Here is a 23,305-nt window from a genome sequence, read left to right on the forward strand (position 1 = left end):
TGAAAAATTCTGTTTGTGGTTTATCACCACCAAAAAGGCATTTACATTTTTCATGATCGAATGAGCCGCAAAGCATGCATCTGGCATTCATTCTACAATTTTTAGTGCCATGACAAAAAGCTTGACAACGACGACATTGCGTAATATTTTGAAGGAAATTGGTTGAAGATTTTCGAAAAGGTTCGAATTTGACTCGACAATGAAACATAAGACGAGCCTTTTCAAGAATTTGCAAATTATTAACTTGATCCTTTTTAAAATGGATCAAATAAAGCTCAGGAGCAAAACCAACACTACTGATATTATTCGTGTTGGTTCTTTTCCTCATTTGAATTACTTGAATCGGAGAAAAACCTAACAAAGAATTTAATTCAGTTGTGATCTCATCCGGTGTCTGATCGCCGGTGGGACCACGAAGTACAACTTTAAAAGGACGATCACTTCTTGTGTCGTAAGTAAAAAATTGATGTTTTTTATTATTCAAATAGTTTAAAATTTTTTGAAAATCATTAAAAGATTCCGCCAAAATACGAGCAGTTCCCCTTCGACCGATCTGAAAAGAAATCTTCACATCCTTGACGGAAGTGACGATTTCTTTTCGAAAGGCATTGAAGTCAGGAATCGTGACCGTAATTGGTGGAACCTTTTCGTTTTTAAGAGTATAAGAAGAAGAAGGTTTCTTAGTACTCTTATCAGAATTAAATATGAATATTTCCTCATCACCGATGTTATGAAGGACATCGAATGAATTGGAAATTTCAACTTTTTTGGGCGATGGACCTGAATTAGTTTCGGCAATTCGCTTTCTACCAGCTCTTGAGCCGGCCGATGACTTCCCCATGCTGGAAAGAAAAGAGAAAATATGAATAAAAGAAAATGAAAATAATTTTAGCACTGAAAAGTGCTGATGGAAAAACAGGTAAGGAAAAAATAAATAATGTAAAAATGTTCCTGCAGGTACACAGCAACGATACGATGCTCCGGCGTACGTGTTGACGGCTCAACGGTACAGATGGAAGTGAATTTTTCCACATTATCATCAATATCTCAGTCTTAAGTTTGAATTTTTGAAAACTATTTTCTACGTTTGAAAGCCTTTTAACTGAGTATCAATTTGTCAAAATGTTGTTGGTATTCGAAATTTTTTCTGTTAGTAAACATGTAATGTTAAAATCTTAAAATATCTATTTTGTCCAAGGCTCGCAAACAAACAGCTCTCCTGATGATACCAAAACGCATTAAGAAGCAAACGGGTTGTTGAATGTGAAAGAAAAACTTTTTTTTCTTTTTATAGATATAGTTATAGTTCTTTTTTTTTTAGAGTCATTCAATGATAAATTTTCGATATTTAAATAAGGACATTTTCCAAGAGTACATTGGAAGGATTGGAAAAATGGATAGGAACCCTATCAAATGTTTAGCTTTGAAAAATAAATGAAAATGGGAATAATGAGAAGGACTAGGGGAATGTGTAAAGGTTAAATTGCATTTATTTTTTGAAAAAAAACTATCTAGCAAATGTTATAACTTTTGCCCCTAAATGTATGCAGCATCATTGTTCTTTTTTCGATTATAAATCTTTTTTCAAAAAAAAAGTTGAAAAGTAAGGTAAAATTGAAAAACTAGCACTTTTAAATATTATGAAGTTGTTTTGTATCCTTTATGATCAAGAAAACTCGTTAAAACCGTAAAAATAGAGACTGATCAATGTCACCCCAAAGCATCAAATTCTGAACAGAGACGAAATCGATTTTTAAATCTAATTTAAAATAGTCTAATAAATTTCCGCAACCATGTTTTACGTTCATCGGAGTCCAGTACTGGTTTTTAAAATATGAAACATGACACATTCCCCTTAACAGAAAATATAATCGCAAAATATTGAAAAAAGTGATCAATCTTACCCCGGATTACGGTATGCATTTTTTAAAGCAAAAAGGTAATGAGAGAAATTTTGTCTCCTTTTTATGAATGTATATCAAACTAACAGAGATTATTGGAAAAAGTTCAAATAAATTCGATAGGGTAAATGTACCCAATCTTGGCCCCTAAGGCATGGTTGACTAGATTTCCCACGATTGTAGTCTTCCTGTAATGTGTACTTTCAAAAATCCTTCGACAAATATGATTGCTTACTAGCCTGAAATGCAGTAAAAATGTGTCCTTGCTTGAAAGCGGTTGATAATTTGAGATAAACCTGATCAAACTTTTGATTGAAATGCTCCTTATTGTAGCCCCCGCGCCGTATTTTGGCCCTTTATGAGTTCCTTAAATTGGCCGTATCTAGGAAAAACTTGCCTCACTAATACAACAACAATCCCCACGAATTCATTGAAAATATCCCGGAAGGAAGCACATCAATGTTCTGTATTGTTTTCAAAAAGTCGAAAGTACGAAATGTCAATCAATTTTTTTTACTGATATTTGCCTGAAGAATTATAATCTTAAGTAAAAACGCTTTACTTGTTTGTTTTAGTTTTTGTGTGTTTATAGTTTCTATTATAAGTTCCAAACTATTGCATTGGTTAACATAAATATGTTCATTAATCAAGTAAGCAAACCGTTTGCTAAATCTTTAACATGCCATTATGATAGATCTGTTACCATTGAAGTCAACAGGTTAACATACGATGGTAAATGTTCATATTTTTTTAATCCACTCCCATAAAAGGAGGACCGGAGCTAAAAATTAAGGCAGCGAAGGATTCTTTGAATCATAAATGTTTAAAATGTCGCCCTTAGGAATTTTCTGGCAATCGTTTGCGTACACCGGAATAGCAAAACAAGACAAACTCGCGCTCACTCCAGCCAGCCTGATAGAAATAGATTGCATCTCACTCATTCGTTTGGAAACTATAGGCAATGGAAACGAACAGCAAATTCAAAAGCTGGGTGAAATTCAAGCTGCATCCCACTTGCACTCATGCAAAATCATCACCCAAACTCGGCAGCGCTTCTTTCGCATATTCCTTTCCTGCAAAGAACAAACGTCATCACCTCCTGCTGATGCACAGTGATCTTTAATAAAAAACAAACTTGGTCGAAATATTATTTTTGATTTCACATTAAATTGCAAACAATAAAAATTCAAGTTCGTTACAACGTAGTATTTCAACATTGAAGTGCAATAAATTTTTAAATAAACATAATATTTAGAGTGTCATAATTTGAGCTTTATAACAATTCCTTTCAAAGCGACACATATGCAGCAAATGTTCATCTTCAATTCAAATGAAATTAAATCAAAATACATACGTTAAACCTCATTCCCAATTGTGGAGTTTTTCGGGTATGGATATAGTAACTTCAACATTGAGATCCAAGATATCAATTCGGATTCGGATCCGGTAAATTAATTGATCGAGAGGTAACTTTTATTGAGAACAACAGTTCTCGAAATTTACCATAAAAGAGCAGCTCAAACTTTAGCATTATAATTCCTACTAAAATGCCAAATACGCTTCAGTCGGCTTGAGAGATAAATAAATTGATTATAGTCCAAAATACATTCATCATATTTTTAATTTATTTCAATCATTCATTTTACTTTAGACCGGCTTTTCAATTTCCAGACCACTATGCACCGTCGGCCAACGAACGACCACCGGCTGCCGACTGCCTGTGATGTCGTTTTCACACATACATTCAAACTTCTATCTGTGGAATTGCATGCCAAGATAAGGCGAAAAATATGTTTATATTTTCTTGAATTTTAGATGGAAATGTACGTTGTTTGGAGTAAGTTATAATTTTATATTTTTTGCCATGTTTTGCTGCAACCAACGGTAATTTTTAGTGATTTTAAGGAAGTGTGTTTTTAAAATCAATCTGAAGATGGCAGATGCACTAGCAAGGTAGGTTCATTTTAGATTTTTACCGAAGATTATAATTTTATTTGCAGTTTGTCATGCGAAAAAAAATTATTACGCAGTCATTTGGATTCAATTGTGGATAAATGCTATGCAGAATGTTGCCATATGCGGTTTCCTTTAATGTTTTTTTTTTTCATTTTTAGGCGTATGTTTGACATGAAAATCACCAAAATGCATTTTGGCATGCCAAGATTAGGAGCATGCCAAGTTAAGGCTCACTACCCTATGTCAGATGAAGGGATATGAAATGTTTTAAAGCCTACAAGAATAAACCACTGACAACCTCTTTCGAAACATTTAGCATACATTCAATAAATTATTTGGATGTGTCAAAAATTGTTTCTGGTATCAGAATTTCGAGCTGCAAACTCCATTTAGTAAATCATCAACAATTTTTTTTAACCGTTAATATTATCGACCAATAGTTGAGGAGCACCTCAAATTTGCCGAGCTCAGCCACTTGGTTCTGCTTTGGCACACTTGATATCCCCAATGGAAAACTTTCTGCCCGCATTTATTTTGCCTGCTATCTTCCGAAAAATTTCCCGGAAAACGAACGATTACCACCGATACTCATATTGATTTCTCCTTCCTCTCCTGTTGTGGGTGGAATTTCCTCGGACACTGAAGTCGCATCAGTGGTGTTGGTGGTACGAATTGGGAATATTGCTTCAGTCAGATCATCACACCCGGGGCCAATCCCCTCTTAGCCTGCGGGGGTAGATTAGCCAGAATTATTTCATTCAGTGCTAATACTGGCAGCTGCAAATAAAACCCCTTATCGCTTGGGGAGGGATTCTGCTGTTTTGGGTAAAAAAAAAAGGTGAGGTTGGAAATAATAAAGTTGATGAAAGTTCCGCACTGTTCTTGTTGGAAAAAGGGAAAGGAAAAAATTATAGCGGAGTTAGTAAGAGCTTAATCAAGGTTTAGTTATTTTTCCCGTATTTCTTCCATTTTTTGGGGTCCTAGTAGCCCTACCCTAATTGAAATCAAAATCCAGCTATCAAAATGAAAAGAGGATGGCTAATAAGAAAATCATCTTTAATGAACAACTGTCACGTACGAAATGGGAACATGGTTTTTGATGAATAAAATTTTCCGCCAAGGCTAATTGAAAAATAGACCGAGCAGGAGCTTTCCATCGACGAGATACGTTCGCAGAACGAAAAACGGGCATTGATTTTCTGCCATCGACTAGGGAGACTAAATTTCTTCAAAATTCAAGTGGTGTACCGCTGCTCGGATCACGTTCCAGTGAAATATGAATATAAAAGTTTTTAATTATCCTCGTGTTTCCGATAGCGATTGGCAAAACGGTAAAAAAAAACCTCCCGGTCCGTGATTTAATGAGTGTTCATTTGCTCATTAAATTTTAGCTCCGCTGGAAGTCATCATCACATAAGGTTGCTAATGAATGGCGGAATCTCCTTTCGGGCTTTTGGGTTTCCCAGCCTTTTGCTTCACCGGAAAACCCTCCCCGGAAACATAAGACGACAACGACGACGACGACGAAGACGACGGCGGGTAAAAAAACGGCTCGCTCAGAAGAATCAGCCCGGGAAAAGAAAAGCGATGACAGCGGGATACAATTTCGCACGTCATTAGCCATCAACTTGCCAACAAAAACGAACTTGACGACCTCAGCCATCACCGAGAAAACTCAATTATGAGTGATTATTCCAATCTCTACTGGTTGGCTGCTCGAATGGAATGGTTATCAAAGAATGAATAAGAAGACGCTGCCTGTCGAGAACAGAATTCTTGAGCCTTCCTGACTTCCACGGTAATTTGAATAATATTCGCATAATATGCTGATGGAAGTTTTTGATGTTCAGTTTGGTGGTAGCAGCTATGCTAAATTCAATCGGAGATTTTATTATTCATGCTGAATAAAAAAACCAAGATAGAAAATGAAAACACTTAAGAAGATGTAGAGGACAAAAGAAGAATGGTGAATTTTAGTTGGAAAAATGTTAAAGTTATGAGACACATATGTTTTAAAAACAAATGAAACAGAACTTTTGTGGCGGTTATTTATAACAACCGACATTTTTGAATATATCTATACGATTCCCTCAGTTTTCTGAGCAGGGATACATTTACAGCCGTGGCATTTGACTGGACTACCGACTTTCTCTGACCAACACTGCTAAGAACTTAATTGACGGAATTGTGCAGACCGGTTTAGCCTTCCGTAGTGGAACCTGGCCGGGAGAACTACGCGCTGTCGTGCTTAGCTCGCTCACCAGCTGACTGACTGACTCGCGTACACGCTCGTGTGGGGTGACCAAGTGTCGGTTCAATCCATACACACATCCCCTTCCCATCCCAAACAAAATATTAAAAAAAAAAAACCTTGATAGCCAAAATATTTGTCGTTTGATATGCAACAAGCTTGACCATAGAGGGATCTCTAAGCACAAGAAAATCTTGCAAGTACAATCTAAGATCACCAGCCAATTGAAATCTTAATGATCTTCTTAATCCTTGACGCCCGATCATTTTTTACAGTTTTGCATGATAGTCTTTTGTTTAGCTTTAATACAACAATCTTTTAGTTTGTTTAATACATGGATGCGTTGATCTTTATAAGGGAAAAAAACATCAACTATTTGAAAGCTTTTGTTGCTATTGTGCCAAATTTTTCTTATGCAATTTATTTTAGATAAAATATACCATTTCAGGAAAGTTTGAAATCGTTTCTCGTGCCCAATTATAATTTTCTATGCAAAGTACAATTATTCGCTCCCAAAGCATATTGTATTTATCAATTCAAATATCAGTCAGTAAGTTAATTTTTTAAATTTATTTACTACAAGCTGTCCTTTTAGCCCCTTCTATTGTAAACAAAAAAAAATGTTTAGGTTGATTCCCATTTTTTTCATTTCAAGAGACATTCTTAACTCGCTTTCCAATTTCGAGTTGTCCTATCGATTCACTCTATGATGTATTCATATCTCAAGATTTTCTAAAGATTCGTTTGACATGAGGGGATTTTTTTTTATTATCTGACAATTTGCGCCGGGGGTCTTCAGATTTTCCCCAAAATTGAAAATTTGGTTCATTTTTGCGACTTAAAAAGACATGTATTTTTTCAGATTTCTAACATTTTTATTTTTTGAGTTAGCTTCGGTTAGATTTTTTTGTAAATAAAAAATAACCATTTTTCAAAGTTACATAACTCTGTTGTTTCTCAACGGAAATTATAAAATAGCACATCAAAATGCATTGAAATTTTATCAGCTTTCCAAATAGAATAGTTGAAAAAAATTAAATAATGACCTTCAACATGAAAAGTTGTAAATAAACTTTAAATGGCGTCTAAAAGTACCGTCTGCACCACCGAATATTTTGCAAAAAATACCATTGTATTGCTCAATTTATGATGCAACTTTCATCTGAAGACACCAAAGTGGGCCATAAACACCTTGAAGAGTTATGAAAGAAATAATGACAATAAATCTCTTTTTTTGCATCGAAAACAAACAATGGTGGAACAACTGCACTCACATATGGAGGTAGCAAGCACTTCTAACAACATGGAAACAAAAGAACTTACCAAAGCAGGTAAAAAACACTACTTTTTCGTGCTTTATAGAGTGTTTGCAGCAAAACTGACTGAACTGACTGAAATTTTAACCAAAATTCTGAGTATCGTATTGTTTATGTGATATAACTAATAATGGGAATGTTGCTTTTACAACCTGGTCATATACTATATAACTTATTAATTTTTCGATCAAAGATCATTGTGAAGCATAATCAATGCCAATAGTAGAAGGTTCAGTCCCTGTGTTTGGGATCACAAAAATGTGATTAAAAAAATGAAATATAGACGTGCTTTACATAGTTTTTATATCTGGAGCTAAGCACTGGACACCAAAATTCTTTCCCATTGATCAAAAAAGAATGAGAAAGTGGCACAAATGTTGTAGTAATAATCAAAGAGCTCAGTATGGCCAGCCCAGGCTAAAAAATGATGAAAATATGATACTTTTACCGTATTCGTTTTCTACATTCGCCCAGTTTTGAGGTTTACCACACTAGAACGAACATAATTCGTCGTCAGTGTTTTGCAACCTCGATCGCTCCCAAACGAATCTTCAGTGTTCCACCGTCCATTTTAAATCAAATCTGGGGAATTACGGATGCAAAACTTAGCGCATAAACTTCTAAAAATGACAGTAAAATGTGCATAACTTGTTGTGACCTGGTGCAAAACTGGGTATAAACGAATACGTTATTAGATTTTTGGATATAACATGAAGTGAGTTAAGCTGAAACAATCTACCGCCCCTTCTTTCATAACAGTCCCATGTACAAAAATAAGCGAGCGAGACAATCAGCTTTTTCTGTTTTGGAATATATTTTTAAATTGTGACCACCACTTTTAGCATAAACGAAAATCGTTTCTAGGTTGTCATAATAAATCGTTAGACCTAAACTGTTCGAAATTGGGTTATTGGTAAGGTCGAGAGCACCATTTTTATTCATTATGGGACTGTTAATCGACCACATTTGAAACCTTTTTCGAATTTACTAGCATAACAGTCCAATAAAAATATATTTTTCTCACCAAGCTACTTTCTAAGACTTAAATTTGATCGTTTTTGAACTTCTAAATGCAATTGTCAAAAAAGGAAACATACTTTTGCAAAAAAATTTCATGAATTCCACATTGTAAATTGAATCTTTTTACGATTTTTGATTGCATCCGATAGTTTTTCGCTCAGGAAGTCATTCCTTGAAAAGTCAGACCTGCCTTCGAAAACTAGTGTGCATCATTCGACATCAAGTGAGTTAAAAAAAATGTTTAAATGATTCAAAGCAATAAACCAAAGACTATTTCGCCGAAAGAAACATTGAAAAGTAACCAAATCCGTGGTATTTCACACATGGGACTGTTATTCAGGTATATTTCATATAGGACAGCCACGAATTGATATATTTTTTTCGAAATTTCTAGAACAATACCTCTTTTTTTAGTCTTTCATGTTGAAGCCTTATGTTGACCTAAAATGACGAAAATTCATATGGGACTGTTATGCGAGTAGGGGCAGTCTGAAAAGGACGAAAAAGTAGTGTTTTTTACCTGCTTTGGTAAGTTCTTTTGTTTCCATGTTGTTAGAAGTGCGCGCTACCTCCATATGTGAGTGCAGTTGTTCCACCATTGTTTGTTTTCGATGCAAAAAAAGAGATTTATTGTCATTATTTCTTTCATAACTCTTCAAGGTGTTAATGGCCCACTTTGGTGTCTTCAGATGAAAGTTGCATCATAAATTGAGCAATACAATGGTATTTTTTGCAAAATATTCGGTGGTGCAGACGGTACTTTTAGACGCCATTTAAAGTTTATTTACAACTTTTCATGTTGAAGGTCATTATTTAATTTTTTTCAACTATTCTATTTGGAAAGCTGATAAAATTTCAATGCATTTTGATGTGCTATTTTATAATTTCCGTTGAGAAACAACAGAGTTATGTAACTTTGAAAAATGGTTATTTTTTATTTACAAAAAAATCTAACCGAAGCTAACTCAAAAAATAAAAATGTTAGAAATCTAAAAAAATACATGTGTTTTAGAGTCGCAAAAATGAACCAAATTTTCAATTTTGGGGAAAATCTGAAGACCCCCGGCGCAAACCCGTCAGATAATAAAAAAAAATCCCCATGAATCCGACACAATGTTGCAGCTTTCCTTTCACATCTGTTTTTGTCCTTTTACCCATATTTCCAGATTTAAAGTTGTTCTCTCAATTCACTTAATATTGAAAAATTATTTTTGCAAAGTATTCTTATCTTGACACGCTCCATATTTTTTTTCTTATCTCAAACTATCATGTCAACACGAATTGCTAAAGTTTTTGGCCATTTCTTCTACTTGGTTAAAAAGATATATTTTAACAACTATTTTGTCTAGGATACACCTTTATTTACGCAACTTTATTTCTCATTATTTCCGCAGGCATTGCTTTGGAAAAACTGAGTGATACCGTTGCTTCGTAGTTTGTGACTCTTATTTATTTTATTAATGACTAGCTGACCCGGTGTGCTTTGCTACACCTTCCACAAATAAATGTAATTTGTAAAAATTTATTCAAATTTAGATTTTTGTAAGCATTTTTTTTTAAATCAAACCTCATCATAGTTCAGATCCAACAACGTTGAAATGAGAGCTGCAGTTGGAGTTCCAAATTGCAATTCAGAGATGGTATATATTATTTACTGAAACTTGATCTCTAAATTTGTTTTTCAAGATCTGAAATTTATACTCTGTTTTTAAAGCTTCATAATGACTTAAAAAATGTTAAAATTTATGGATTTTCCACCTTTTTTCGCAAAGTGGGAAGTTACGAACTTTCATAAAAACATTTGTCACATCTATTTTTGGGTTATGCCAAATATCCGTACGCAAAAAACCCCTCTTATAAAATATGGTCCCTTCTTTGAAAAGCTCTTTATCTTAAACTTACATGGGAGCTCCCCCATCTTTTCCAATGTTGTCCCCCACTGCTTGAAGATGGTAGGCCATAGGTCGGCAACCTGCGGCTCTTGAGCTTACTTTACAAACATGATATACATGTATTTTTGAATAAAATATTTATTACATCGTGCTAAACCGATAATTGAGTCTTGTGATCTGGCATACGGATTTTCACAGGTCCAGAAGAAAATTTTCAAATAGCATCCGCTGTAGGAACAAGTGGAAGCACCAAATGGTAAAAGAGCAGTATTTTTTAAAACTAGTTAAACATTTTTTTTTTTTTGCTTTTCACTGTTTTTGAAGCATCAGCATTGAGAGCAAGATTTAAGTTTTCATGAACTGTAAATGCAAATAATAACTTCGAATAACGAAAACTAAAATCAAATTATTTATTTCCAAAATCTCTTGTATATTTTTGAATTAATCAAACACAAAAGTTGAGCAGTAGCTAACTGAAAAATCAAAGTTCATTTACGTCATTTGCAGCAAAAGTTCTTAGACAGCCTCTGTTTTGTTATCCAACAACGTAACCATATCATTATTTTTTTATTTAAATAGTATTCTGTCTTACGACATAACTTGACGAACATAATTCCTGAAATTCACTCGGTCCACGGCAACCGTTCTCCAATTTCTCGGGCACCCCACGTTCGCCAGATCACGCTCCACTTGGTCTAACCACCTCGCTCGTTGCGCCCTCGCTCGTCTTGTTCCTACCGGATTCGTAGCGAACACCTGTTTTGCAGGACAGTCGTCCGGCATTCTCGCAACATGTCCCGCCCAGCGTATCCGGCCAGCTTTCACCACCTTCTGGATACTGGGTTCGCCGTAGAGTCGCGCGAGCTCGTGGTTCATCCTTTGCCTCCACACTCCGTTCTCCTGTACGCCGCCAAAGATGGCTCTTAACACTCGTCGCTCAAATACTCCGAGTGTACGCAGGTCCTCCTCGAGCAATATCCATGTCTCGTGCCCGTAGAGAACAACCGGTCTAATGAGCGTCGTATACAGGTTACACTTTGTGCGAGGGCTAAGCCTTCTCGACCGCAGTTGCTTGTGGAGTCCATAGTAGGCACGACTTCCGCTGATAATTCGCCTCCGGATCTCACGGCTGGTGTCATTGTCTGCGGTCACCAGTGAGCCGAGATAGACAAAGTCTTCGACTATCTCCAGCTCGTCGCCGTCGATCGTGACCTTGTTATTACTGGACAAGCGGGTTCGGTCGGTCTCGGATCCGCAGGCCAGCATATACTTCGTCTTGGACGTAACCATATCAATTTTATATTTTAAGCACTCGCAATAACTTTTTTGCCCTCTAAAATTCTTGATCTGATGAAATTTCTAAAACAGTATTAGAATTAATCTGTCATTTCGAGAAATATTTACAGGTTTGACGCGTAATAATATAACAATATTGGAAAAATCGCTTAAATCTTGTCCTGTTAATACAAAATTTAAAACGATAATTTTTATGTATCTGAATATAGATACCTCGTTTGCATTCAAGATGTCTCGGGTTTAACCACACTATAAAAAAATGGGAAATAACCTGTCCGGTCCGGTTGTCCTGATATCGAGGAAAAAGCCAAACTTTTTCCTGAATTATTCACAATTTTAACGAAATTCCAATACTTAACTTGTTTTTAGCGAAATTTATTCGCATGCATTTTTTGAAATTGTGAGATAAGATTTGAACGCCGCTGATGTGCCTTGGTAAATATAATTTTTCGTGTGTTGTTTTTACAGCTCTTTTTCAGAAAAAAAAAGTTGAAGAGGTTGTATTTGATACAACTGTGATTCGTAGAATTACATAAAGTCGACACACTATTTTCAACTCTTCAAACCATGAGTTTCAAAAAGGTTCTTTTCAAAATCTGGTTTATTCCTTTTAAAGTTAACAGATAAGGATATAGAACCCTATTTTAAAGTTATTAAAAATTTGCATTCATAAAAGTTGAATAGTCATTTCGGGAAGTACTGAACTATTCTAATTAATTTCAAAGGACGGTTTTCAAAGAGCGCAAGAGAATAAAAAAATGATAAGAATATAAAAAATGTTAAGGGCTAAGTATTGCTCGATAAAATGGCGATTTACCAAAACCAACTTGTCACTGCATGTATCAAAACACAATTTTAACTTTCATTTAAAAAAAAGATAAATGATTCAACAAATAACAATATGACTACTGAAATTAAAAAAGAGGAGTGCAAATTTTAAAGCAGAAAATCCGTAGCATCATCCGAATGCCGAAGTATCGGAATGTACGCTACCATTGATTACAATACAAAATCATCAAATTCGGATATGCTTCGATGAATTCTGAAGGCTCACCCGTTTAGAAATGAGTTTGGATTTCCAAATGTAGCCAAGAAGTAAATACAGTAACAGAAGCATATACAAATGTACAAAATAAACAAACATGTTCGTTCATGTACATGAAGGCAGCTACGGGGCGGGATTATCAATTCCCCTACATTTTTTTATGATTTCAGAAAAAAATGAGGGTAAAAACAGCCAAACAGCCTGCATTGGATTCCTCGGAGAAAATTGCATAAGATAAGTCTCGTTTAGTTCAAAATTTTCAAATCCAATCATGGTTTTTCTGAACATTTTGAAAAATGAAAGGAAATTGAGGGTAAAACAGCCACAACTCCTATTTCCGATGCGTGCGGTGTGTCAAATAGGTTTCGTTGCATTTTTCGAAAAAAATCACACATGATACGTTTCATTTGGTTCAAAATGTTCAAGTCCTAACACGCTTTTCTGAGCTATTTGAAAAATGTAGGGAAATTGAGGGTAAAACAGCCATAACTTCTGTTTCCAATCCGTGCGGTGGCTCAAATAGGCTTCGTTGGATTCCTTGGAAAAAAATTACATAGGATACAACCAATTTGGTTCACAATTTTCAAGTCCAAACATGCGTTTTCTTAACAATTTGAAAAATGTAGGGGAATTGAAGGTAAAACAGCCATAACTCCATTTTTCGAAGCTTGCGGCGGCTCAAACAGGCGTCATTCGATTCTTTGGAAAAAACTCCACAAAATGCAACCCATTTGGTTAAAAATTATCGAGTCCCAAAATGCTTTTTCTGAGCTATTTGAAAAATGGTGGGCAATTAAGGGTAAAACATCCATAACTCCTGTTCCCAACCCGTACGGTGGCTCAAATAGGTTTCGTTGGGTTCCTCGGAAAAAATCACATAGGATACAACTCATTTGGTTCAAAATTTTCAAGTCCGCGCATGTTTTTTTTTTCTGAAATAATTGAAAAATGTAGGGGAATTGAGAGAAAAAACAATCATAACTCCATTTTCCGAAACGGGCGGTGGCTTAAACAGCCTTCATTGGATTCCTCGGAGAAAAACACACAAGATACGTCCCAAAAGTTTCAGAATTTTCAAGTCCGAATATGCATTTTCTTAACAATTTGAAAAGTTGAGGGGAATTGAAGGTAAAACAGCCACAACTCCATTTTCCGAAGCGTGCGGGGGCTCAAATAGCCTTCATTCGATTCACCGGAAAAAAACTCCACAATATACAACCCATTTGGTTCAGAATTTTCAAGTCCGAACATGCTTTTTTCTGAAATAATTGAAAAATATAGGGGAATTGAGGGTAAAAACAGCCATAACTCCATTTTCTGAAGCGTGCTGTTGCCAAAACTGCCTTCATTTGATTTCTCAGCAAAAAATTACACATGATAGGTTTGTTTTCGTAAAAAATTCTCTGGTTGAAATCAGTGTTTTTCTGGAATGTTTACAAAATATAGGGGAATTAGGGGTTAAAAAGGCACTATATCTCCGTTCGTAAGCTTGTGCGGCGTTTGAAACTATGTCCAATCGATTCTCCGGAAATTTTCACAAAAGGAAAGTATAATTTCATAGATTTGGATCATGTAGGGCGAAAGATATTGAATTTCTTCGCGGTTTGTACACTTTTTCCCCCATCTTGCATTGGGTAAGAAAAGCGCTTTAACAGTGAGTAGTATGGCTTTGACTTTGAAAAACCATTGAAAAGGTTAAAAAATCTTATAAAAAATAAATTGCTCTTAACCTTCCGGTAGATTATTTAAAATTTGGGCTCAAATGAAAGGGGAAAGTCCCAGCTTTCGAATGGTGCAAAAATTAGCGATGCTAATTTTCGATAAAAAAAATGGTTCCACCAGAGACACCTTTTTTTACAATTCCTTTATTTGAAACGGCTCAATCCTTTTAGTTTAACGGAGCCGAGGTACCTTTTTTTTTAATAAAACACGAGTGCTTAAATCTATTTCACAAAGTTTTTTTTCACACTGTTTTTTTCATTTGAAACGGTCCAGATCAGTTAATTAATTAATTTTAATAAAAAGTTATCACCATAATAAATTTTTGAATTTTTTTATTGCGACCCCCACCCATTTTCTGAGGTTGGAAGGGACAATGTTAGATGTTACGCCACTTCGTCATATCAAGGCAGTATATTGGTAACGTTATTTATTCCTCATGCTTGGTCTCATCTAAACTTTTTCATTAACCAGTGACAAGTAAAGACGTTTAAAGTGCGAACAATTTCCACCAGCTGATTAATGATTTTTTCGTCACCAAATCTTCAAATGATTCACAAACTTGCAAAGTTCACCAAATATTAAACCTCAAAAAAATTTTCGCCAGGTGAGTTTTACATTTTTTTTTTGGGCTCTCTTCTGTAACCTAGAATTCACATTTGCAATTCTACATAGGTAAGAAGTAAGGAGCTACTAAATTAAACAGCTTGAGTTCAAAGCACTTTATGAATGCAGACCAATATGCCGAGCGAAATTAAACTTTCGTCCCATTCATTCCCGGACGACCGTTTGTGTCAATACTCTGAAAGCTTAATGAAGTCCCGCCGATGAAAGCTTTTCGGTTCTATTTCGAGAATTTGTGTTCACCTCAGGTATATGTAAGTTTTTGATCGATCAGAATTCCCGTGCCGTCCTGGTAGTGACTCCGGGCTCAACAGGTTTTTGCTCCAGCCCAAGCCGAGGACCGCAGGCAAAGGACACATCTTAATATAAATGAAAGCCCATTCAACCGAAGCCCACAGGCCGGAGCGGTTGTTTTTTTTTTTTTGTTCATTGAATCGGAACGTCACGTCACGAGCCGGTTGACATCTTGAATTAAAGGGGTTGGGGAATGTTTTTTTTTATAACTTTGCCTTTTAAATCCTCGAAGTTCTTCAAACAGTTAAAGGGAGATATTTTAGTATTCTCACAAAATCGAGGAACACAAACCTGATGTTTGTTAACAAAAACTAACTAAAATTGTTTATTTAACTGAAAACTATTTATAAAATATTTCTTATATGCCTCTAGCTAATTTATCGCTTAGTTTCTTAGGGTATATCGTTGATGCAAGTGAGAACATTGTCACGAGAGATGTCACAGTAACCAGGGTAAATTGTGTTTGCGAAGGATTTGCAAGTTGAGCAACTGGTCACTTTCGTCTGTAACACAAACGTAGAAGATTTTAAAACCATTCATTTGAAAATATTCAGCTTTTTACCTTTGCACAATAGAAATACCCTTTCGGGCATGGAGGAATTTGGGCTGGAGTACACGATTGACAGCTTTGACCTCCCATTCGTTTGCAAATCAGGCAACTTTTGACCTAAGAAAAGAAAAAAATATATGAAGATTTTCCACAGCCCAAAAACTGATCTTATCATTTGTAAATAAAAACAAAATACTCACATAAACATTAACAGTTGTTTGGGAACTAACAATTGAGACTGCAATGGTAAGAACAACTAGCAGCAGCAGAGCTGTTTGTGGCTTCATGTTTAACTGTAGAACGGTTTTTATTGAGACACTCGAACTAATTTACGGTTCAAAATTATAGCCCGGTTTTCTCCTGCGGTGATCCCAACTACAAAAAGCCACCGGTAAAGTCAAAGTACGGTGGCCCATGGCAATTTCATCAGGTTTTATACCCCATAAGGCAGAAGAAAAAAAGGGAAAATAGAGAAGAAAAACGCAAAAAAGGTGAATAAGATAATACTTTTTTTTCTGCGGCAGGATTGTCACATGCAAAGCGTGGGTTTCTTTTACGCAATACGCAATTTACCGGTAAATTGATTATACAATTGGGAAGGCGCGAGACACGAAAAAGAGGACCTTAATCGAGATACATTGCTCATCGACTTAATTTGGTTGGATTTTTAACCGAAAAACTGTCCGAATCAAGAAAGTTTTGTATCAAGAAGTTTGTGACATTGATTGAACTCACTTTAATTTGTGACAAAGAATAACAGCTTTAATACAAAGTTGAACAAATGAAAAGAGGAAGAAATTTTTATTTTTTCGAATATTTAGAAGATTTCTTAGAAGAACTCTGATAAATGTTTTGCTATAAAAATAAAGATTACTTTATAACAATAATGAAAGAGATATTTTGCGATATTTCATCAAGTTGATTATTTAAATTAAATGCCGTCAAGCGGGGAGAATCCAGAAAGTTTTCGCAATATTTTCGAACCATTTATTTATGAAAAACTCAGTCCTTCCAGACCAAAATTTGGTTTAGCTGGTGCTTTTAGAAGATTTGAACAATTCCAAAGCAGAAAATAATACTATTTGAATTAAAACACAGTAAAATAATAACAATTCTGACATTTCAATTTCTAGTGATTTGAAACTTCAATCAGTGCAGTATATTTAGCTTTGCCGTTATATTCTGGTTTTGAACAATATAAATTTAACACCTTTTACATCAACCATACTTATGCAGTTGCGAAGAATTATCAATGGTGATACATAATGATTAAAAAACTTCTAAGAAATCTGGAATCATCGCATAAGTAGATTTTTTTTAGTTCAACACTATTCAATAAGACAATATGTGGCTAGCGATACAGCTCTGTTGGCAAGTCAGTTGCCTCCTGAGCCGATGTCCGCAAGTTCGAGCCCAAGAGTAAACATCGAACACAGTTGAAACGGATAAGTTTTTCAATAACTGTCCGCCAACTGCAACGTTGATATATAGTCGCGAATGTCATAAAAATGGTAAACGATTATAAAAAAAAATACCACAATAAGATACAATTATGGTTATGTTGGGAATAATTGTAAAATAAGACTGTCAAATATGTTATGTTCAAATGCATACATATGTATACAGTATACCAAACTTCAATGTTTTTGCAGTGTTTCTAAACCACATACATACATAGGTATTTCTTGTTGGGGAAATTGTGACAATCGTTTATTGTTTGTAGAATTTTATCGTCGTGGTGAAAAGCTTGAAAATAGCAAAAACTAGTTTACATCAATGTCGTTCGCCAGATCACGCTCCACTTGATCTAACCACCTCGCTCGTTGCGCCCCCGCTCGTCTTGTTCCTACCGGATTCGTAGCGAACACCTGTTTTGCAGGACAGTCGTCCGGCATTCTCGCAACATGTCCCGCCCAGCGTATCCGGCCAGCCTTCACCACCTTCTGGATACTGGGTTCGCCGTAGAGGCGCGCGAGCTCGTGGTTCATCCTTCGCCTCCACACTCCGTTCTCCTGTACGCCGCCAAAGATGGTTCTTAACACTCGTCGCTCGAATACTCCGAGTGTACGCAGGTCCTCCTCGAGCAATATCCATGTCTCGTGCCCGTAGAGAACAACTGGTCTAATGAGCGTCATATACAGGTTACACTTCGTGCGAGGGCTAAGTCTTCTCGACCGCAGTTGCTTGTGGAGTCCATAGTAGGCACGACTTCCGCTGATAATTCGCCTCCGGATCTCACGGCTGGTGTAATTGTCTGCGGTCACCAGTGAGCCGAGATAGACAAAGTCTTCGACTATCTCCAGCTCGTCGCCGTCGATCGTGACCTTGTTATTACTGAACAAGCGGGTTCGGTCGGTCTCGGATCCGCAGGCCAGCATGTACTTCGTCTAGGACGTATTAATCATCAACCCAATCCTTCCTGCTTCACGTTTCAGTTTGCGGTAGATCTCCTCCACCGCCGCAGATGATCTGCCGACTATATCAATGTCATCGGCAAAGCAGATAAGTTGACTGGATCTGTTGAAAATCGTGCCCCGCATTTCGCCCACCGCTCGTCGAATAACACCTTCTAGCGCCACGTTGAACATCATGCAGGATAGACCATCACCTTGTCGAAGCCCCCTGCGCGATTCGAATGAACTCGACAATTCACCCGAAATCCGCACACAGCACTGCGTTCCATCCATCGTCGCCTTGATCAGTCTGATCAGCTTCCCGGAAAAGCCGTTCACGTCCATGATTTTCCATAGCTCGTTACGGTCGATCGTGTCGTATGCGGCTTTGAAGTCGATGAATAGATGATGCGTGGGGACTTGGTGTTCACGGCATTTTTGGAGGATTTGCCGCAATGTGAATATCTGGTCCGTCGTAGACCGTCCCTCCATGAAGTCGGCCTGATGACTTCCCACGAATCTGTTTGCTTGTGGCGTTAGGCGGCGGAGTAGGATTCGGGACAACACTTTGTAGGCGGCATTGAGGACAGTGATCGTTCGGTAGTTCTCACAGTCCAATTTGTCGCCCTTTTTGTAGATGGGGCATATTACCCCCTCCTTCCACTCCTCCGGTAGCTGTTCTATGTCCCAGATCCGGATTATCAACCGATGTAGGCAATCGGCCAACCTGTCCGGGCCCATTTTGATGAGTTCAGCTGCGATGCCATCCTTCCCAGCCGACTTGTTTCTATTCTGCTGGCGAATGGCTTCCTTAACTTCACTCATCGTTGGGAGTGGCTCCTCTTCGTCGTTGGCTACGCCGGCGATGTACCTTCCCCCACCGTCTTGATCTCCTGCATGTGCGCCGTTCAGGTGTTCATCGAAGTGCTGCTTCCACCTTTTGATCACCTCACGATTGTCCGTCAGGATACCCCCGTCCTTATCTCGGCACATTTCGGCTTGCGGCACGAAGCCTTTGCGGGATGCGTTGAGTTTCTGATAGAACTTTCGTGTTTCTTGGGAACGATGCAGCTGCTCCAGCTCCTGGAGCTCCTCCTCCTCCAGGCGGCGCTTTTCTCCTGGAAAAGTCGGACTCGCTGCCTCTTCCGCTGTCGGTGATTTTCCACATTTCGACGGGTGCCTCTTTGCACTACTGCCGCCCGCGCGGCATTTTCTTCGTCCATCACCCTCCTACACTCCTCGTCGAACCAGTCGTTCCGTCGAGATCGCTCCACATAACCGATGACGTTCTCCGCCACACTGTTGATGGCTGTTTTGATGGTATCTCAACAGTCCTCGAGAGGGGCTTCGTCAAGCTCGCCCTCTGCCGGCAGCGCTGCTTCGACCGATTGCGCGTAGTCTGCCGCGACCTCAGGTTGCTTCAGTCGCGCGATGTTTAACCGAGGCGGGCGCCGGTTTCGCTTGTTGTTCACTACGGAGAGTTTTGGGCGCATCTTCACCATCACCAGATAATGGTCCGACTCGATGTTGGCGCCCCGACAGGATCTGACGTCGATGATGTCCGAAAAGTGCCGGCTGTCGATCAAAACGTGGTGGATCTGTGATTGCGTTTGGTACGGTGATCTCCAGGTGTACTTGTGTGGGAGGCGGTGCTGAAAAAAGGTACTACGTACGGCCATTCGTTTGGAGGCGGCGAAATCAATAAGTCTGAGGCCGTTTTCGTTGGTCAGCTGGTGCGCGCTGAACCTTCCAATTGTCGGTTTAAATTCCTCCTCCTGGCCGACCTGAGCATTGAAATCCCCGATGACGATCTTGATATCATGTTTTGGGCAACGGTCGTATTCACGCTCCAGCTGCGCGTAGAATTCGTCTTTGTCGTCACCGGTATTTCCGAGGAGAGGGCTGTGCACGTTGATGATGCTGATGTTGAAGAACTGGCCCTTGATTCTCAACCGGCACATTCGTGAGTTGATCGGCCACCACCCGATCACGCGCTTTTGCATCTTTCCCATCACTATAAAAGCTGTTCCAAGCTCGTGTGTGTTGCCGCAGCTCTGGTAGATGGCACGACCATCTGGATACGTTCGTACCGTGGAGCCCTTCCAGCATACCTCCTGCAGCGCTACGATGTCGAATTTGCGGCTCTTCAATTCGTTGAAGAGCACGTGGGTACTGCCCACAAAATTTAGAGATCGGCAGTTCCATGTTCCAAGTTTCCAATCGTTAGTCCCTTTTCGTCGCGTGGGTCTTTGCCGATTTCCATCCGAAATTTGTTGTTCGTTATTCGTTGCTTATGTTTTTTTAGTAGTCACAGGCTCGCAAGGCCCGCAGCTAACCCCACTATCTCGCAGGAGGACCGTCGTGATGTTGCTGTTTTGGGTCCCGAACACCACCAGGACGTTGTTGCACTCCGCACGCCGCCCCTAACATGGAGAACAGACGCGTACGAAGCCCATTCTGCATGCGACCAAAGCATCCACCGGGGTTGGGTACCCGATCTCCGCTAAGGTTGCTCGCACCCCAGCTAGTACCACGGGGAGGTAGAGAATCGGAGTTGCAGACAAGAGGTGATATGACCACTACCCGAGGGTTGGGTGTATGGGGTCTCGAGTTGCACATTGTCTACTTCACTAGCCAAATTAAGTTAAGTTTTGATAAAATCATGGCCATATTTTCGGTAACCCATTTTTTTTAAATGACAGAAAATTTAATGTCAATTGTTTCATAAGAGCATTTCATGACTCTAAGGTCAATAACTATCTTGTTAAAATAATATTTCAGAGATTTGAACGGGAAACTGGCAATGTTACATCTTTTAGTGAAAAAAGGAATGCTCTGTTTGACACTTAATAACCATTTTTTTCGCTACTGCTACCGCCTTGCCTTCTCCAGCACAGCTAATTGGCGACTTTAACCAATCAAGTCTCCAATTCTTAATTGATGAAGAGAATGAAAGCATTCTCTTGCCGGTCTGTGGTGATAATGAAACACTGCAATTCTTTTTGATAATCTACCTTCGTTGTGTCTCAATCAAATAAATCATGTAAAAAATGCCTGTAGTCGATATCTGGACTTATTATTTTCAAATCTGACATTAAAAATTACAGGGGCATAGCCATTTTATCGTGCATACAAAAACTTTTCAAAGCCTTAGTGAATGGAAAAAAAAAAAATATAACCAAATTAAAACTCTCATTACTGAAAAGCAACATGGATTTGTTAAAGGAAGATCTACTACTAATTTACTCGAGTTTGATACCTATAATATTAGCTGTATGGATCGCGGTAGTTCTGTACAGGCTTTATACACGGACTTCAGTAAAACTTTTGACAGAATTGACATCCCCATGTTAATTTTTAAATTAAATAAACAAGGAAGTTCACACCTACAGAAATGGATAAGGTCCTATTTAACGAACCGCTCACAAGTTGTTAGATTTAATGGTTCACTTTCAAAAAGTATATCCGTTACTTCAGGTGTGCCTTAAGGCTCCCATCTCGGCCCCCTATTGTTTATTTTATACGTAAATGAAATAACTTGTCTTCTCAAGCAGTCAAATGTGCTAATTTATGCTGATGATATGAAGCTGTATATGAAAGTAAATAGCGAAGAAGACTTCAGAATCTTTCAAAACAAAGTTAATGTATTTAACAAATGGTGCATTAAAAGTCTGCTCAAACTTAACTTGGCAAAATGTTCAAATATTGTATTTACCAGAAGAAAATGTCAGTCATGTGAAATTGTCAAATTGGAAGATGATCCTGTCGAAAGAGTCAACAAGATTAGAAACCTTGGAGTTATATTGGACTAAAAACTTACATTTGTAGACCACTAGAACTCAAAAATCCAGAAATCAAACAGTATGTTAGCATTTATAAAACGTTTTAGTTATAATTTCAAAGACCCATACACAAAAAAACATTGTACACAGCTTATGTTAGATCCATTCTTGAGTATTGTAGCGTTGTGTGGTCGCCTTTTCAAATTCCACATAAAAGTCGTTTGGAATCAGTCCAGAAACAATTTGTTCTATTCGCTTTACGAAATTTAGGATGGTCTCAGAGCCAATTACCTACATAACTATGAATCACGTTCCCTGCTTATAAACATAGAAACATTAAGTGTAAGAAGAGAGTTTGCTGCAATCTGTTTCGTAAACGACATAATTAATCAGCGCGTTCAGTCTGCTTATCTACTAAATCAATTAAACTTGTATTGTCCTTGCCGTCATTTAAGAACAAGAAATCTTTTCATTATAACCTCTACTCGAACTGATTATGGAAAATATAGTCCAGTGAATTGTTTAATGTATAGTTACAATAGATATTATGAGAACATAGACTTTACTATGTCACAACAGCAGCTTGAAAAAAAGATTTTTACGGTAAGTTGGGATAAATTGTTAAGTGGATGAGGATCTGAAGAATTTGGCAGAAGTGTATGAAAAAGTTTTGTCCGCGACGGAAAATGGTTGTGATTTATTTTCCTGATTGCTGCGATGCGTGTTGCTTGTAGGCGATGGATATATAAAAATGATTGAAAAACGTTTCAAGTTGACCGAATTGACGAAGATTCTCAGCACCGGCGGAAACCAACTACTATTTAATGGACTTTGGTGAGATCGTTTCTTTTTGAAAATTTAATGCTTTAACATAAGGTTGCCAGAATTTTTTTCACTACCACCCGGGCCTAGCAATTCCGGGCATTTTTTTAAAAAAATATGGCAAAATCCGGGCATGGATTTCAATTTTTCAAAACCAAAAACCGGGCAAAAACCGGGCAAAATTTAGGTGTTATTATATATAAAAGCAAAGAAAAAATGCAAAAAAAACGAAATTAATATTTTATTAATGTAATTGCAGACTTCCAACAACTTTTTGGAACACTTAAATATTTCAAGGTTTATAAAAGTAAATCAGCGAAATTATTTGAAACAGCCGTTGAAAATTTCCATTCCGATAATCGATTTTGCTGAAGCGTACTCAAAAACTTTGATTTTTTTTGGTTTCTTTGTGGAAATTGTTAAAAAAATCCGGGCAATATCCGG

The 23,305-nt window shown here is 37.6% G+C and overlaps 2 protein-coding genes across 9 annotated transcripts in view; one reads left to right on the forward strand and one right to left on the reverse strand.

Annotated features, from left to right (window-relative positions):
- LOC129742602 (probable G-protein coupled receptor CG31760) overlaps window positions 1-23,305 on the forward strand; it is a 240,525-nt gene that overhangs the window by 40,275 nt on the left and 176,945 nt on the right. The gene's annotated exons all lie outside the window — the stretch shown is intronic.
- On the reverse strand, window positions 15,607-16,258 carry LOC129742605 (uncharacterized). Its single transcript, XM_055734533.1, has 3 exons — window positions 16,065-16,258; window positions 15,877-15,981; window positions 15,607-15,817 (listed from the first exon to the last, which is right to left on the reverse strand). Exons 1-3 carry the CDS (start codon window positions 16,149-16,151, stop codon window positions 15,707-15,709), a joined length of 303 nt encoding a protein of 100 aa, XP_055590508.1. The 5' UTR covers window positions 16,152-16,258; the 3' UTR covers window positions 15,607-15,706.

Source organism: Uranotaenia lowii, chromosome 2 (genome assembly GCF_029784155.1).
Source record: "Uranotaenia lowii strain MFRU-FL chromosome 2, ASM2978415v1, whole genome shotgun sequence".
Taxonomy (NCBI): domain Eukaryota; kingdom Metazoa; phylum Arthropoda; class Insecta; order Diptera; family Culicidae; genus Uranotaenia; species Uranotaenia lowii.